General features: G+C 47.6%; 1 protein-coding gene across 1 annotated transcript in view; it reads right to left on the bottom strand.

The window, feature by feature from the left end:
- TBC1D25 (TBC1 domain family member 25) overlaps nucleotides 1-12,863 on the bottom strand; it is a 13,476-nt gene extending 613 nt beyond the window's left edge. Inside the window, exons 1-6 of the mRNA XM_024769332.1 lie at nucleotides 12,683-12,863; nucleotides 10,976-11,085; nucleotides 9,877-10,031; nucleotides 1,615-1,742; nucleotides 1,286-1,474; nucleotides 2-1,038 (exon numbers count right to left, since the gene is read on the bottom strand). Of these exons, the coding sequence (XP_024625100.1) occupies nucleotides 2-1,038; nucleotides 1,286-1,474; nucleotides 1,615-1,742; nucleotides 9,877-10,031; nucleotides 10,976-11,085; nucleotides 12,683-12,799 (1,736 nt within the window). The 5' untranslated portion in view covers nucleotides 12,800-12,863. The remainder of the gene's footprint in view (nucleotide 1; nucleotides 1,039-1,285; nucleotides 1,475-1,614; nucleotides 1,743-9,876; nucleotides 10,032-10,975; nucleotides 11,086-12,682) is intronic.
- Nucleotides 12,864-14,677: the final 1,814 nt, after the last annotated feature.

Genomic DNA, 14,677 nt, shown 5'->3' with positions numbered 1-14,677 from the left:
GGATCCTGCAGCCATGTCACCAGTGGGAGAGGCGTCCTGGGTGGATGGCGGAGATGAAGACGATGGGGAATCAGGGTGGGAAGAGGAGGAAAGCAGTGGGTCTGAGGAGTTCAGCAAGGGCTCAGAGAGAGACTTGGAGCTGATGAGGGCAGCTGGGTGGGGCAGCTGGACCAGAAGGTCCCTCCTGGGGCCTGTGTTATCCCTGAGTTGCTGGAGGTCATCCAGACTGGCCTGTCTCAGGAGACGCCCTCCACCACCAGGCCCCTGGCTGGTGGTGGCCAAGTGGTCAACAGCATCTTCAAAAGCACCATCTCCTCCACCGGCGGGCCTCAGCATGTGCCTCTGCCGCACGGGCCGTCCCCTGTGGCCCCCAAAGCCAGTGTCTGCCACCAGGCTGGGGGGGCCCACGAGCTCTACCTCATGCTCGGGAGGGTCGGGGGGCAGTGAGCTCCAGGTGACCTCCAGCATGCGGAGAGCATCGTCAAAGGCGAACTCGCGCTTGAGCTCGAGCAGCAGCCAGCGGTAACAGAAGAAGAGGTCGTCAGCACCGGCTTCCTGCAAGTACTGGTAGAAGTCAGGGTCGGCGTGTCGCAGCAGCAGCTTGAGGTGAGCGAACTTGGTGGCCATGGCGCGGCCATCAGGGTGGAAGTTCGCAGCAAGGCGCTTCATGATGCCACAAAAGCAGACAAAGGCATGGCCCTCGTGGTCCATGACGGCAAGGATGGGTGAGGCCAGGTCGCTCATGCCCTGGCAGTAGGACACCTGTGGGTGGGTAACGGCGTAAGTGGTGAGCAGGTCGTGCAGAGCCCGCAGGTGTGGGCCGTCCTCGGGCCCTGCGAAGTAGGGGTGGGCCCGGTCGGTACGCAGCACGTCCTTGAGGACCGTGCTGCGGATGAACTCCAGGTCCTCGGGGCTCGCTCGCTGGGCCCACTCGCTCTTGAGCTGCTCATACTCGCGGCTCTTGCGTTTCATGTAGTCCATCCGCTCACGGCCTGTCAGCCCGTCTGGGTACACGTTCAGAAGGTACCTCCACACCACCTGGCCAGGGATGAAAGGGATGAGGCTGAGGGTCTACAGATGAGCTGCCACACCCTCGTGTGGATCCATCACCACCCAGCCACCCTGGGCCTCTGCCCTCCTTTGGAAAAGCCTGCCCCTCCTGAAGGTAAGCCTGCTGTGCTGGAATACTTCCACGCCATCCGCCGAGAGTGTGGCCCACCGCATGTGTCTCTTGAGCTATTCATGACTGCTGTGATGGATCCAATGAGTGACCAAGAAGGCTCACCTTTCGCAGGGAGGGCTCAACACCACCATGGTAGATCCGCAGGCGCAACTCCTCGGGGCGTGAGAGCTGGCCCTCGTGGTTCAGGTATGTGTGAAACTCCGCATCGCTTAGGGGAGGCTTGAAGGGCTTGACGTCTTCCCCATATGACCAGCTCAGCACCTGCTGGACCTTGGACAAGGTGCGGCCCACCTGTGAAGGAAGGAGGGAGGGAGGCCACCACTCAGCTGGGCAGGCCAGGGGCAGGTACCAACCGGCATGCTCGGAATCGGGGGTGCCAGGGATGCCCTGCCCTCCAATCACAGCTGGGCCCCGTGGCTCCCTGAAAGCACCTGAGAGAGGATGGACTGTGTGAAGGGAAGGGCAGCTGTCGTCAGCGATGACCGCTTCTCAGCCAGCAGCATGTCGGAGCCAATGACATCCTTGGGGCTGATTATGTCCCAGTCTTCCAGCAGCGGGCCTGGGCACACAGAATGACGCCGTATGAGAATGCGGATGAGAACCCCAGACCTCAGGGCCGGGTTCCTCTCCCTCCAAAGCCAGGCCACCCACAGGGCAATGAGCCACTCCACTCTCCCTTCCCATGTCATCCCAATCACGTAAAAAATAAAACCATGAATAATCCTCTTGTGGAAACTGTCTCACAGAATGGCTGAGCAGACTCTAATAGTATTTTAATGATATAAGGTAATATTTATCAAGCACCTACTATGTGCCAGGCACTGTGACAGGGCTTAACGTCATTATAAACAATAAGAACGGTAGACAACACTTCCATACGGCTAAGTGCCAGGAAGCGTTCTGAGCCCTTTGCAAATATTAACTCATTTAATATTCACATCCATCCTCTAAGTTAGGCACTATTATTATCGCCACTCTATGTGGAAACATGCAGAGTCAGGACTAGAAGTTGCCCAAGGCCCCACAGCAAGTGGGTGAAAGAACCGAAATTTGAAGGCCAGGCCCAAAGCTCAAAAGCCCAAACTCTTTTAATCTTATATTCCTGCTAGTTTTCCTCCCACAATTGGTGTAGATTACCATTATCATTCTTATTTTGCAGACCATGACAAACAGCTTGGAACAGTTAGTAAGTGGCCAAGGAAATGGTAGGGCTGGGATGTGAATCTCATTTACCTTACTCCAGGGCCCAGATAAAGTTTAGCAAAAGTATTTGTAGAACAGGTATGCCATGCATGTTAGACAGAAGAAACAATGCTATGCTTGATATTACCCAATTCTGGCCCTTGGAACATCAGCAGAAGTCTGTCCCTTCTCTCTCTTCTTTACTCCCCCTTGCATCCTTTCTGCCCACCTCAAATGTCATGTGGCTGAACCAGCAGTGGCCACCTGAATAAGTTCGAGAGACTTAAGAGATGTCGGCCCTGGCGCCACAGAGCTGCTAAGCTGACAACAGCAAAGACCAGTAGCTTTCAAACTCTATTATACGAAACAAATCAACTGGGATTTGTTCAAGCCATTGTCATTTGCAGGCAAATGCCGTCACTAAGCAACATTTCCATGAAGTCCACTGTACTTTCTCCCACAGAGCTGAGGGGGAAGCAAACCCTGGGCCACAAGTGGATGTCACTGCCTCTCCTTAGGTGTCCCATGGGGCACTGTAAACCTAAGGGGTCCAAAAGGGGAGCCCAAGATCCACTCTAGACATAACCTCCTCCTCCGCTCCTCATGTGAGTGAACAGTGTCTCTACCTGTTCAGTTGCTTAAGTCCCACACCTCACAGATGTCCTTGCCACCTCCCACTCTCTCAATTCCCAGGGCCAAACCATCGCCAAGCTCCATAGCTTCTGCATGCAGAACACACTTCAATTCCACCTCTTCTCTCAGCTCACACCACGCCTCTCACCTGAAACTGCCTCCCAACCAGTCCCTGCCTCCCCTTTGCCCCTCTGCACCCTCTCCCAACAGCTGCCAGAGTGGGCTTTCTAAAACATGAAAACACATAAAATAAAGAAGGTTGCACTACTCAACAGGTAAAATAAAGAAGGTCACACCAATGGTCTGAAATACCAAAGAGAGGAGCCCCTGTCAAGGCACAGAGCTAAAGCTTGATGATTTGAGAGGAAAGCAGAGAGACCTGGAGGACAAGTCCAGGAGACCTGACAATGCAAACCCTAAGAAATGCAGGAGGAGCAAAGGGGTCAGGTGGAGACAGAATTACCCAGATATGAAGGAAACTGTCCCTGAGATGAAGAAGTGGCTCGGCAGGTCTCAGGTAGGATGAATCAACGAACAGCACAGACCACGGGCTCCCCCAACTCTATTCGCCTGCTGGCGAAGTGCCCACATTCTAAGAATGAAGACAAACTCTTGCCAGCTTCCAAAGATGAAGAACAGGCTGCTTACAACTGAAAGAAGGTCCGATTGCCGATGGGCTTCTGTTCCACAACTCTGGAAGCAAGACAGTGGCTTGCAGCACCCACGGAGTACTGACAAGAGAGGCCTGAGATCCAAGGGTCCCACATCCAGCCAACCCAGTACGTATCCACCACGACTGAAGTTTCTGATCATTAGCATACATCTAACGCATGCACCTTACTGGAGGAGAACAAAGTTCTCTAAGAAATGACTACTGAATGACTACAAGGGCTCAAGGTGGGTGGGGGAAGGCAAAAGGGAGGGTAAATGGGGACAGGCCACAAGTTTTTAATATATACAGTTAAACATAAAATGACAAAGAGACTGTGACTGGGAGTTTGTAACATTGTTACGTTAGGATTCCTGAAACATAAGCGAGTGACTCTAAAGAAAAGATAATGATAGACTGGAATTCAAAAAGAGAAAAAATTACTGTTGGAGCAAAGCCCAGAAGTTAAGGGTTAGGGAGCAGGAGAAGGATGAGAATGAGAAGTGTTCCAAAGCTTCCATTTCACGGGCTACGGAGGGTGGGGGAGACCGGAGGGGAAAAGTGCTCAAAAGATTTCACTGTCAATTGTGTAAAAAAGCATAAATCCAGCTACGGAGATTTTGTGAGAGACATACTAAAACTAGGTGACAAAGAAAGGTTAAAAAGTGAAGAAACATGAAGGTATACCTGGCAAACACAAGCAGAAAGCAAGAGCAGCCATGTGAATATCAGAAAAAGCACCGCTCAACACCAAAAACATGGGACTTCCCTGGTGGCGCAGGGGCTAAGACTCGGCGCTCCCAATGCAGGGGGCCCCAGTTTGATCCCTGGTCAGGGAACTAGATCCCACATGCAGGCCACAACTAAGAGTTCACATGCTGCAACTGAGGAGCCTGTGAGCCGCAACTAAGACTCGGTGCAACCAAATTAAAAAATAAATAAAGTGTATAACTCAGTGAGTTTAAAAAAAAAATAAAAGACAAAACACATGACAGGAAAAGAGAGATATTCTATATTCACTTTTAAAAGAAAGAAAGAACCTGTTAATAAAATGGACAAAGGATTTCTACAAGCCCAAACTCATCTAGTGGCAAAACCGGATCTGAACTGACGTGTGACTATATGTAGTCTTTTTTTTTAAATAAATTACTTTATTTATTTATTTTTGGCTGCGTTGGGTGTTCGTTGCTGTGCGTGGGCTATCTCTAGCTGTGGTGAGCACTCTTTGGTGCGGTGCGCGGGCTTCTCACTGCAGTGGCTTCTCTTGTTGCAGAGCATGGGCTCTAGGTGCGTGGGCTTCAGCAGTTGTGGCGCACGGGCTCAGTAGTTGTGGTGCAAGGGCTTAGTTGCTCCGCGGCATGTGGGATCTTCCCAGACCAGGGCTCAAACCCGTGTCCCCTGCATTGGCGGGCAGATTCTTAACCACTGCACCATCAGGGAAACCCTATCTGGTCTTTATGTAACTCACTAAGTGTGAATATGCACACACTTCTCTGAAGAAACATGCACGTTTCATTATGGTGTGCTGCCCCAGGCCCTTCTTGCAGTATTACACAATATGTACTATACATACTGCACCTCCTTACCATAAAATTGTCAAGCCTCCCAAATCCTAAATTATATATGTTGTGCAATGCCAATCAGTGATGTAGTGGGTTTTTTCCTGGAACTGGATAAAATTATTTTAAGGTTCATATGAAAGAATTCACATTTAAGAATAGTTAAGAAAAAGGAGAGCCCAAAAAAAAAGAATAGTGGGAGGAAGGCAATGCTTGCCTTATTAAAATGTATCAGAAAACCACTGTGATAAAAATATGGTGTTAGCATAGCATGAGACAAACAGAGCCAACTGGTGGAATTCAATATAGAAAGCCCAGAAATAAATCCAAGGACATATGGGAACTCAGTACACGACAAAAGTGGCATTTCAAATCAGTGTAGAAAAAGTGGTTATTTAATAAATGATGCTGACATACCTATTTGTCTGGAATTTTTTTTTTAAAGCTAGGTCTACTAATCACAATGCTGACAGAGATTTATATGTAGAAAAGAAAATAATAAGCATATTAGAAGAAAATGTAAGAGAATATCTGTATAAGCTTGTGGATGGGGAGGATGTTCCAAAGTAAGGAGAAATTCAGAAATCATAAAGAAAAGGACAGATATATGTATAAGACTGCATACATATTTTAGTTTTTGATAGGATCAGAAAAGCACCATAAACAAAGCCATAAAACAAAAAGATAAGCTTGGAAAAAAGTATCTGCAATACATATGACAGAAAGAGGATTCATATCACAAATGCACAGATTGGTTGATGGTCTAGGCTTGGTAATCTTCCAACTGTAGAGGTGACAGAAACTGACTTCTTCCCTGAAAGAGGGACTGGGCCATCTAAGTGGTCACAACATGCCTGTTGCTTTCACAGTCATGAACACGATCCCAAGAATTCCATTAATAATATTTGTAACAGCTCCATCGATTGGACTTGTGGCCTCTCCCGTTGCGGAGCACAGGCTCCAGACGTGCAGGCTGAGCAGCCATGGCTCACGGGCCCAGCCACTCCGCGGCATGTGGGATCTTCCCGGACCGGGGCATGAACCCGTGTCCCCTGCATCGGCAGGCGGACTCTCAACCACTGCGCCACCAGGGAAGCCCTTACTTACCTATTAATGTATAGCATGATACCATTAATGTTAAACACATACCGTCTGTGTATATATACAAATATGAATACACTTACGTATCTCTATATGTAGATTAATTTGTCTGTGTGTATGTGTGTGTGAATAAATAAAGGACCTGTAAGGTTATACATCAAACTGATCAAAGTAGCTCCTGCAGGGCAAAAGGGTAGGGGAACAAGATTAGGCACTTAAGCCCGTGGTGCTACAACTACTGAGCCTGCGCTCTAGAGCCCACGAGCCACGACTACTGAGGCCGCGTGCCACAACTACTGAAGCCCGTGAGCCCAGAGCCCGTGCTCCCAACAAGAGAAGCCACCACAATGAGAAGCCCGCGCACTGCAACAAAGAGTAGCCCCTGCTTGCAGCAACCATAGAAAAGCCTGCGTGCAGCAACGAAGACCCGATGCAGCCAAAAATAAAATAAATAAAATAAATAAATTAAAAAAAAAAGATTAGGCACACTGGTTCCAGGAGACTTCAGCGTTATTTATAATAAGGAGAATGTATTTACTGGATAATTAAAGATTAGTTTCATTAGGGAATTCCCTGGCGGTCCGGTGGTTAGGACTCTGTGCTTTCACTGTGGAGGGCCTGGGTTCAGTCCCTGGTCGGGGAACTAAGATACCGCAAGCCACGTGGTGCGGCTAAAAAAAAAAAAAAATAGTTTCATTAAAAAATGCAACTCCATGGAATTCTCTGGCGGTCCACTGGTTAGGACTTGGCACTTTCACTGCCGTGGGCCCAGGTTCACTGGGTTCCATTCCTGGTCAGGGAACTAAGTAAGATCCTGCAAGCTGTGTGGCACAGCCCCCCCAAAAAAAGCAGCTCCAATCAAATTCCCATCAGGATTTTAATGAAATGATAAGCTAATTCTATTAAATGAAAAGAACAGTGGGACTTCCCTGGTGGTGCAGTGGTTAAGAATCCACCTGCCAGTGCAGGGGACATGGGTTCGAGCCCTGGTCTGGGAAGATTCCACATGCCACGGAGCAACTAAGCCTGTGCGCTACAACTACTGAGCCTGCGTGCCACAACTACTGAAGCTCACGCACCCTAGAGCCCATGCTCTGCAACAAGAGAAGCCACCACAATGAGAAGCCCATGCACCACAATGAAGAGTAGCCCCCACTTGCCACAACTAGAGAAAGCCCGTGCGTAGCAACCAAGACCCAACGCATACAAAAAAAAAATAAATAATTTTTAAAAAAAGAACAGTAAGTGTGTGAGAATATTCAAGAAAAAATTTTAAAAGGAGAACATTAAAACATATCATAAAGCTACATGATTAAGACAACATAGAATTGGCTTAGGGTTGAACAAAGAGATCAGTGTAAGGGGATCAGGAATTCAGAAACAAACTCGTGTATTTGCAGGAGTTTGGGAAACAAGACAATGGTAGGAACAGAACTAACTCATCAGTAACTGGAAAGTTGATTCTCTTTAAAAAGATAACTTTTAAATGTCCTTTTGCCAAACTGATGGGTGTGTGTCTCTCTGTGTAATTTGCATTCTTCTCAGTTCTTGTGCAGTTGGGGTTTTCTTCACATGTTTATTAGTGGGGCAGATTTTATTTCTTTACTGAAATAGTGCTATTGTGTCTATTTTATAGGTGAGGAAATGGAGGCTTGGGGACTTAGCTAAGTGACTGACACATAGTAGCACATAGGGCTGCTCAGTGCAGAGGTTCCTGTGTTTCTGGCTACCTGTCTTTTCCCATTTGTCTCTCTGCCTGTCTCTGTCACTATCTTTCCCTCTGACTCTTGTTTCTCTCTCTCTCCCTCTGCCTATCTTTTTCTCTAGTTTCTTTTTCTTAACAAGCCCCACATTTTGTAGAGTTAAATGGTTAAAAGCAAGGACTCTGAAGACAGTTCAGCCACCACCTGGGTTCAAATCCTGCTCCTCCACTTACTGTCTGTGTCACATGGACAAGTCCTGTCCCCTCCATGAGCCTCAGTTTCCCCATTTATAACATGGGGATAACGACTGTCCCTACCCTGTAGAATTGTTTTGACAATCCAATGAATAAACATTATGTGTGCAGAATGGCCCCAAGTGTTTGACACATGTTAGCTATTTATATGTTATTATGACATCAATAAAATGCCTCAGGACTTCCCTGGTGGCTCGGTAGTTAAGACTCTGTGCCCCCAATGCAGGGGACCCGGGTTCAATGACCATCCACATGTCCTTCATCTAGCTCCCCCAACTGTTCACATTTTGCCACATTTGCTTCATCTTGCTCTCTCCATATATATATACATTTAAATTTTTTTTTTATTTTTTTAACATCTTTATTGGAGTATAATTGCTTTACAATGGTGTGTTAGTTTCTGCTTTATAACAAAGTGAATCAGTTATACATATACATATGTTCCCATATCTTTCCCCTCTTGCGTCTCCTTCCCTCCCACCCTCCCTATCCCACCCCTCTAGGTGGTCACAAAGCACCGAGCTGATCTCCCTGTGCTATGCAGCTGCTTCCCACTAGCTATCTGTTTTACGTTTGGTAGTGTGTATATGTCCATGCCTTTCTCTCACTTTGTCACAGCTTATCCTTCCCCCTCCCCATATCCTCAAGTCCATGCTCTAGTAGGTCTGTGTCTTTATCCCCGTCTTACCCCTAGGTTCTTCATGACCTTTTTTTTTCCCCTTAGATTCCATATATATGTGTTAGCATACGGTATTCGTTTTTCTCTTTCTGACTTACTTCACTCTGTATGACAGATTCTAGGTCCATCCACCTCACTACAAATAACTCAATTTCGTTTCTTTTTATGGCTGAGTAATATTCCATTGTATATTTTTTTGCTGAATTATTTGCAGATATCATGATGCTTTACCCCTTAATACTTAACTGTGTTTTTCCCGAGAACAAGGATATTTTCCTTCTATAACCATGATACCGTTACCATACCCAGGAACTTTAACACTGACACACTATTATTTTCTAATGTATGCTCCATAATCAAATTTTGGGGACTGTGTCTTAATTTATCTGTGGGCTCTCAGGGACCAGTACAGGTAAGACTAGGGGAACAAATATGAGAAGACTGGAAGTGGCTGAGAGATAAAAGGAACAAACAAATGAATATGAGTGCAGGGTGAGTGAATGAATAAATACAATTACCATGACTATAATCAGCATTGTTATATTTACAATATTATTATAACTGAAACATATAATACTGTAGCTCTATTATTATATTGCATTATACAGTTATATATTACTACATTATATGCTATAATAAATGTGATCATTATTGTTATTAGAGATAATACTTTTTGAGCATTCACTATGCAGCCATGCACCTTTCCAGGTTTTTTACATGAATTTCCCTGTTTAATCATCATGATGGCCCTAAGATACCCTTATCTCTACTTTACAGATAAAGAAATTGAGGGCCAGTGGCCAAGCCAGGATTTGGACCCAGGATTCCTTGCTCCCTAGCCCACTGTGAGGGAGTGCATTGTGAGGAGTGGAGTCATCCCACGGGGAAAGGGGGGCATCCCAGAGCAGTGCCCGCGAGGCACCAGGTACTCACTATCCTCAGTGGGCCGAATATCTACACGCAACTGCAGGTAAGGTTTGGAGGCGGTGGCGAAGGCCGTGCTGAGGTCCCAGTCAGACAGGAGTGAGAGATAAGCTTCCTGCCCCAGTCGATCCCGGCCCAGGTAGCTGATACCAAAATTCTTCTTCCTGGACAGAGGAGACATGGCATCTTTCAGTGCCCCAGTGCCCTGGAGGCCTCAGGGACAGTTTCCAAAAGAAGCCGAGGAGGACAGATGGTTTTGAAAACAACTTCCTACTGTGTGCTGGGCACTGTGCCAAGGATTTCGGGCAGCCTGAGGTCAGATCGTTTTTTTCTATTTTGTTTCACAAACAGAAGCAGATACACACGGGCTTGTATCTGGAGAGCACATTGGGAACTGGTAACCTGGTCCCCTCTAGGGAGGGTAACAGAGTAGCTGAGGGACAGAAGTGGGAAGAAAGCAGCCTCGTGCATAAAAAAAAAAAGCAATCTGTATGTTTGTTATATTTCACAACAAAAAATGTTTATGCACAAAAAGTCAAATAACAACTAAGAATTTGTTCTTCAGATACACCTGTGCAACTATGCAAAGAAGTATGTTGTGTGGTAACTATTGTAACCATGGAAACATCCTAAATACCCATCACTTTTGTATTATTTGAGTTTGTTACCATGTGCATTCGTCCAAAATAACAACGACAACAAAATAACCATCACACCTGCCTCATCTATCAGGTTGGCAAATTTTCCAATGTTTTCTAGTAGCCAGTGTTTGTGAGGGTGTGAGGGAAACAGGAATTTTATGGGCTGCTGGTGAGACCGTAAATTGGTAATACCTACCTGGAGAACATTTTGGAAACATCTGTTGAAGTTTTAAAAAAGCATACACCGTTTAACTCAGCAATATTACTCCTATGACTAGATTTCCCCAAATATTCCAAGATATGTATGTGGCTGTTTGTTCACTGTGGGATTATTTCAATAATAATAATAATAGTAATAATAACAAGAAAACAACCTCCCCCTTTACCAAACAACAACAAGAAAAATGCCAAACAACCGCTGTCGAGGTGGGTGGCCCACTGGCTTTCCCCAGCATCCCGTTACTCACCCGTTCAAGTCAAAGGCTCGGATGAGGATGTGCTGTAACACATCGAGTGAGGTGATCTGGGGGTCCACAGCAAAAGAGCGAAACTCAGGTGGCAAGAAGCTCTCACATTTCTGGGGAGAGAAGACAGGGGTAGGCCATCAGGGGTCACATCATCATGCTGACATGGAGTGAGTAGCAGGGACCAGATCAAGGCGGGAGTTCTGAGCCATGGGGAGAACTGTTGTTTTTGCTCTGAATGGAGGGTGGGGGAGGCTTGGGAGGGTTCTGAGCAGAGGAGGGATGTGGTCTGACTCAGGATTTAACAGGATCCTTCTGGCTGCTCTGTGAACAGTCTGTGGGGGACAAAGGAGAAAGGAGTGTTCCAGTGAGGGGGCTACTGCAATAGTCCAGGCACCCAATCCTTCTTCTACATCCCCTCAATGATGGTTGCCTGGATCACCATGTCCAGTCTGGCCCTCACTAAACCAGTCCTCCGCGCTGCAACCAATCTAGCACATCTATCTACAACACTCCCCTGCTTAAATCTCTTCAAAGGGAACCCCAGGATCCCCAACAGGTGGGCCTATAGGACCCCAGCCAGCCTCTCTCCAGTCAGCTTTTTTGAACTTTACACTCTGGTACTACCAAACTCCTGGAAGTTATACTCTGAATACATTCTGGCTCCAGGCCTTTGCTTATGCAGATCCCCCAGTCTGGTACGTCCTTCCCACTTTCTTCAGCTGGCTCACTCACAGCTCAGGCATCTTCTCTTTTCTGAACTCCCAAACCTCTACCTTTGAGCTTCCTCTATTACACTGAAGTGATCTGTTTACTTCTCACCAGAATCTACCCTCTTCTCATCACCACCAGTGCCACCACCCTAGTCTGAGCCACCATCACTGACTGCCTGCTGGAACTACTGCAACAGCTTTCTTACTCAAGAGTACATGCCAAAGGCCCTTCACAATCTGCCCCTCTCTTACCTCTCCGATTCACCTCCTACCACTCTTCCCCTCACTCTCTGGGCTCCAGCAACATGGGAACCTAAGGGAACATGCCAAGCTCATCCCCACCTCCCAGCCTTTGCCCTTGCTGTTCCCTCTATCTAGAACACTCTTCCCCCCTGATATGCACATGCCTGACTCCTTTTTATTTGCGTCTCTGCTCCTTCAGTACCTCTCTGGGGATTTCCCTGTACGACCTTGGCTAAAGTAACTCCCTAGTTCCGAACCTTTTTCGTTATTTCCCCATGACATCTACCAGTGTCTGAAGCATCTCATTTACTGAGCTGTTTGTCTCCCCGACGAGTATGTCCGCTCATCCAGGGTGGGGACTTGCACAAAAGTGCACTCTCAACACATATGTTGACTGATGTCAGAGGCTCCTTTTCAGACAGCAACAGCCTCCCTCATTTCTCAAGGCCCCACTCAACTATTAAGGCCCCTCCTCCAGCCCTATAGCCCCTCCTCTCTACCCACAATCTCCACCCATCCATTCCAGAGGCCTCTACCTTTTCATTTGCAGTCCTCACGCCCCATGCCCTGCCCTCGCATTCCCAGGTCCAGCCTCTCCCCCACCCTCCACTCACGCCACCATCACTCTGCCCTCAAGCCTCGCCCCTCACGTAACACCCCAATTCTCAGGTCCCGCCCTCCAGCCTAGGACAGCCACCGCCTTCCCTTCCCCCGGGAGCTCGGGGCGGGCTGGACGACGGGCCGCCAGCCTCACCTTGACTCGGACCCGCACCACCTCTCGCTCTTCCTCCTCAGCTGCCGCTTGGGCTCCCCCACCAGGCGGGGGCGCTGCGGAGCCGGCCAAGTCCGAGGATCCAGAGGCCATCGCCATCCCTCCACCACCCGCCTCCGGGTGACAGCTGACCGTTGCCCCCTACCCTTGCGCACACCCCAGAATGCGGGCGCCTGCGGCCCCACCTTGCGCCCGGGCGCAGGCCCAGAGGGCGCCACGGGACCCTACCCCCCCCCCCACCTGGCACAGGGTGGAGGTCGCCTCTGCGCACGCGCACGGTGTGCTGTTGCCAGGAGCCCCGCCCCCCAAAGCCCGGCATTTTGCCTCACTTTAGCCAGTGTGCAGGCGCCTATTGAGGGCCCGCCCCGCCCTTGTCCTTGGTTTGGTTGTTTGGGCAGTTTGCTTCCGGGTTCACCTAGGTGCGTGTTAAAGTGACGACCTATTCAGGCGAGAAAAGTGGGCGGGGAAAGGAAGCTGCTGCGCGACGACGTCAAGCCTCCACATCCCGCCCCAAGTCGCCTCGCGTCTCTGCTTAGAGATGATGTCATCTATTTCAAACGCCTGTGATCCTCACTTCAAATGAATCCAATGAACGGAAGAATAATCCTTTTTCCAGAATCTTTTAAAAAATAGTTTACACGTTGTGAAAATTCATGGAGCTGTACATTTATGATTTTTGCAGTTTCTGCCCGCATGTTATACTTCAATAAGTAATTTACCCAAAAAAGCCATTTGTATGCTCTCTGGAGGTCCTAGCTTTTTAAAGTTTGCCTTTGTTTTCATTGAATCCTTACAACACGTTGAGATCGGTCCTGTTATTAAATGGTGTGTGTCCACCAAATACCAGCTGAATACTGGACATAGCTTAGACTCCTTTGAGAAACTTTATGCACCACAAAATGCAAAAAGGCATTCTCCTCACTTTACTGTATAACATCTATATGGTTTGGACAAAATACAGGCTGCCCTTACAAATGTAATTTCTCACAAAGGAGTCCTGTAAGTTACCTGGACTCCAGCCGTTGCTGCAGTATTGTATGGATGTTACCCTTAACATTACCTTTTTAGAGAAGACTGCAATTCTAAAACACTTCTGTGGCACTGCTGGATTTTCTGATGGAAACAGGGAGTTTGAAAATCTGTTTCTCATTAAAATTACCATAGGGTGGAATGAGCAAAACATTAGCCTAGAGCTTGGAGTTTTATCCTGTAGGCCCTGGAGCACAGGTTTTAGATGGGGGTATGATGTGATCAGATGTCCCTGTCTTGGTTGTGGAGAGAGCCCCGGAAGGAAAGATACTGGAAGCAAGGAATTCAAAAAGGAGGTCCTTGCCATAGTGCTGGGGAGAACTTTCTCTTTCATTTGTTCATTGTTCCATTCAACAAAGTGTATGCCAGATAGTCTAAATATATTAATTCCTTTAATCTGCATAAAAACCCTATGAGATAGGTACTATTATTATAAGCATTTTACAGGTGAAAGCACTGAATGAAAGGGGAAAACATGCTCTAGACCAAAGCGATAGTAAATGGCACAGAGAGCAGACAGTGCAATGGACTGAAGGTGGGCCTGTGCCTGGTGTGTCTGAGGAAGAGCACAGAGGCCAGCATGCCTTAAGTAAACCATGAGGTAAGTGATGGATCTGAGGTGAGAAAGTGAAGCACGGCCTTAACAGTGAGGCATTTGTCAAAAGCTACACTGTAGGCTTGAGCGGAACCAGGATTTAAAATGAAGTCCTGCTCTGCACAGGTTACCTGGAGCCAGTCTCCAGGTATCTGCAGTTTTATTATTCATTCTTTGTCATCTCCTCAAAATTCCTCAAGTACCCATTTGTTTTATGACTGAAGGTCTATGAGGTTAATGACAGAGAGTGCAGGATGAGTGATGGGGGTCTGTAGGGTGAAGAGTATCTGTGGGTACATGATAGGTGGTCTGTGGGGTTGAGTGATAGGATATGGGGTAAGTGATGGAAGATC

This window comes from Neophocaena asiaeorientalis, unplaced genomic scaffold (assembly GCF_003031525.2).
Source record: "Neophocaena asiaeorientalis asiaeorientalis breed wild unplaced genomic scaffold, Neophocaena_asiaeorientalis_V1.1 scaffold671, whole genome shotgun sequence".
In the NCBI taxonomy this organism is placed as follows: Eukaryota; Metazoa; Chordata; class Mammalia; order Artiodactyla; family Phocoenidae; genus Neophocaena; species Neophocaena asiaeorientalis.
Note: the sequence above shows the minus strand (reverse complement) of the source record. Positions and strands in the feature narration are given on the sequence as shown.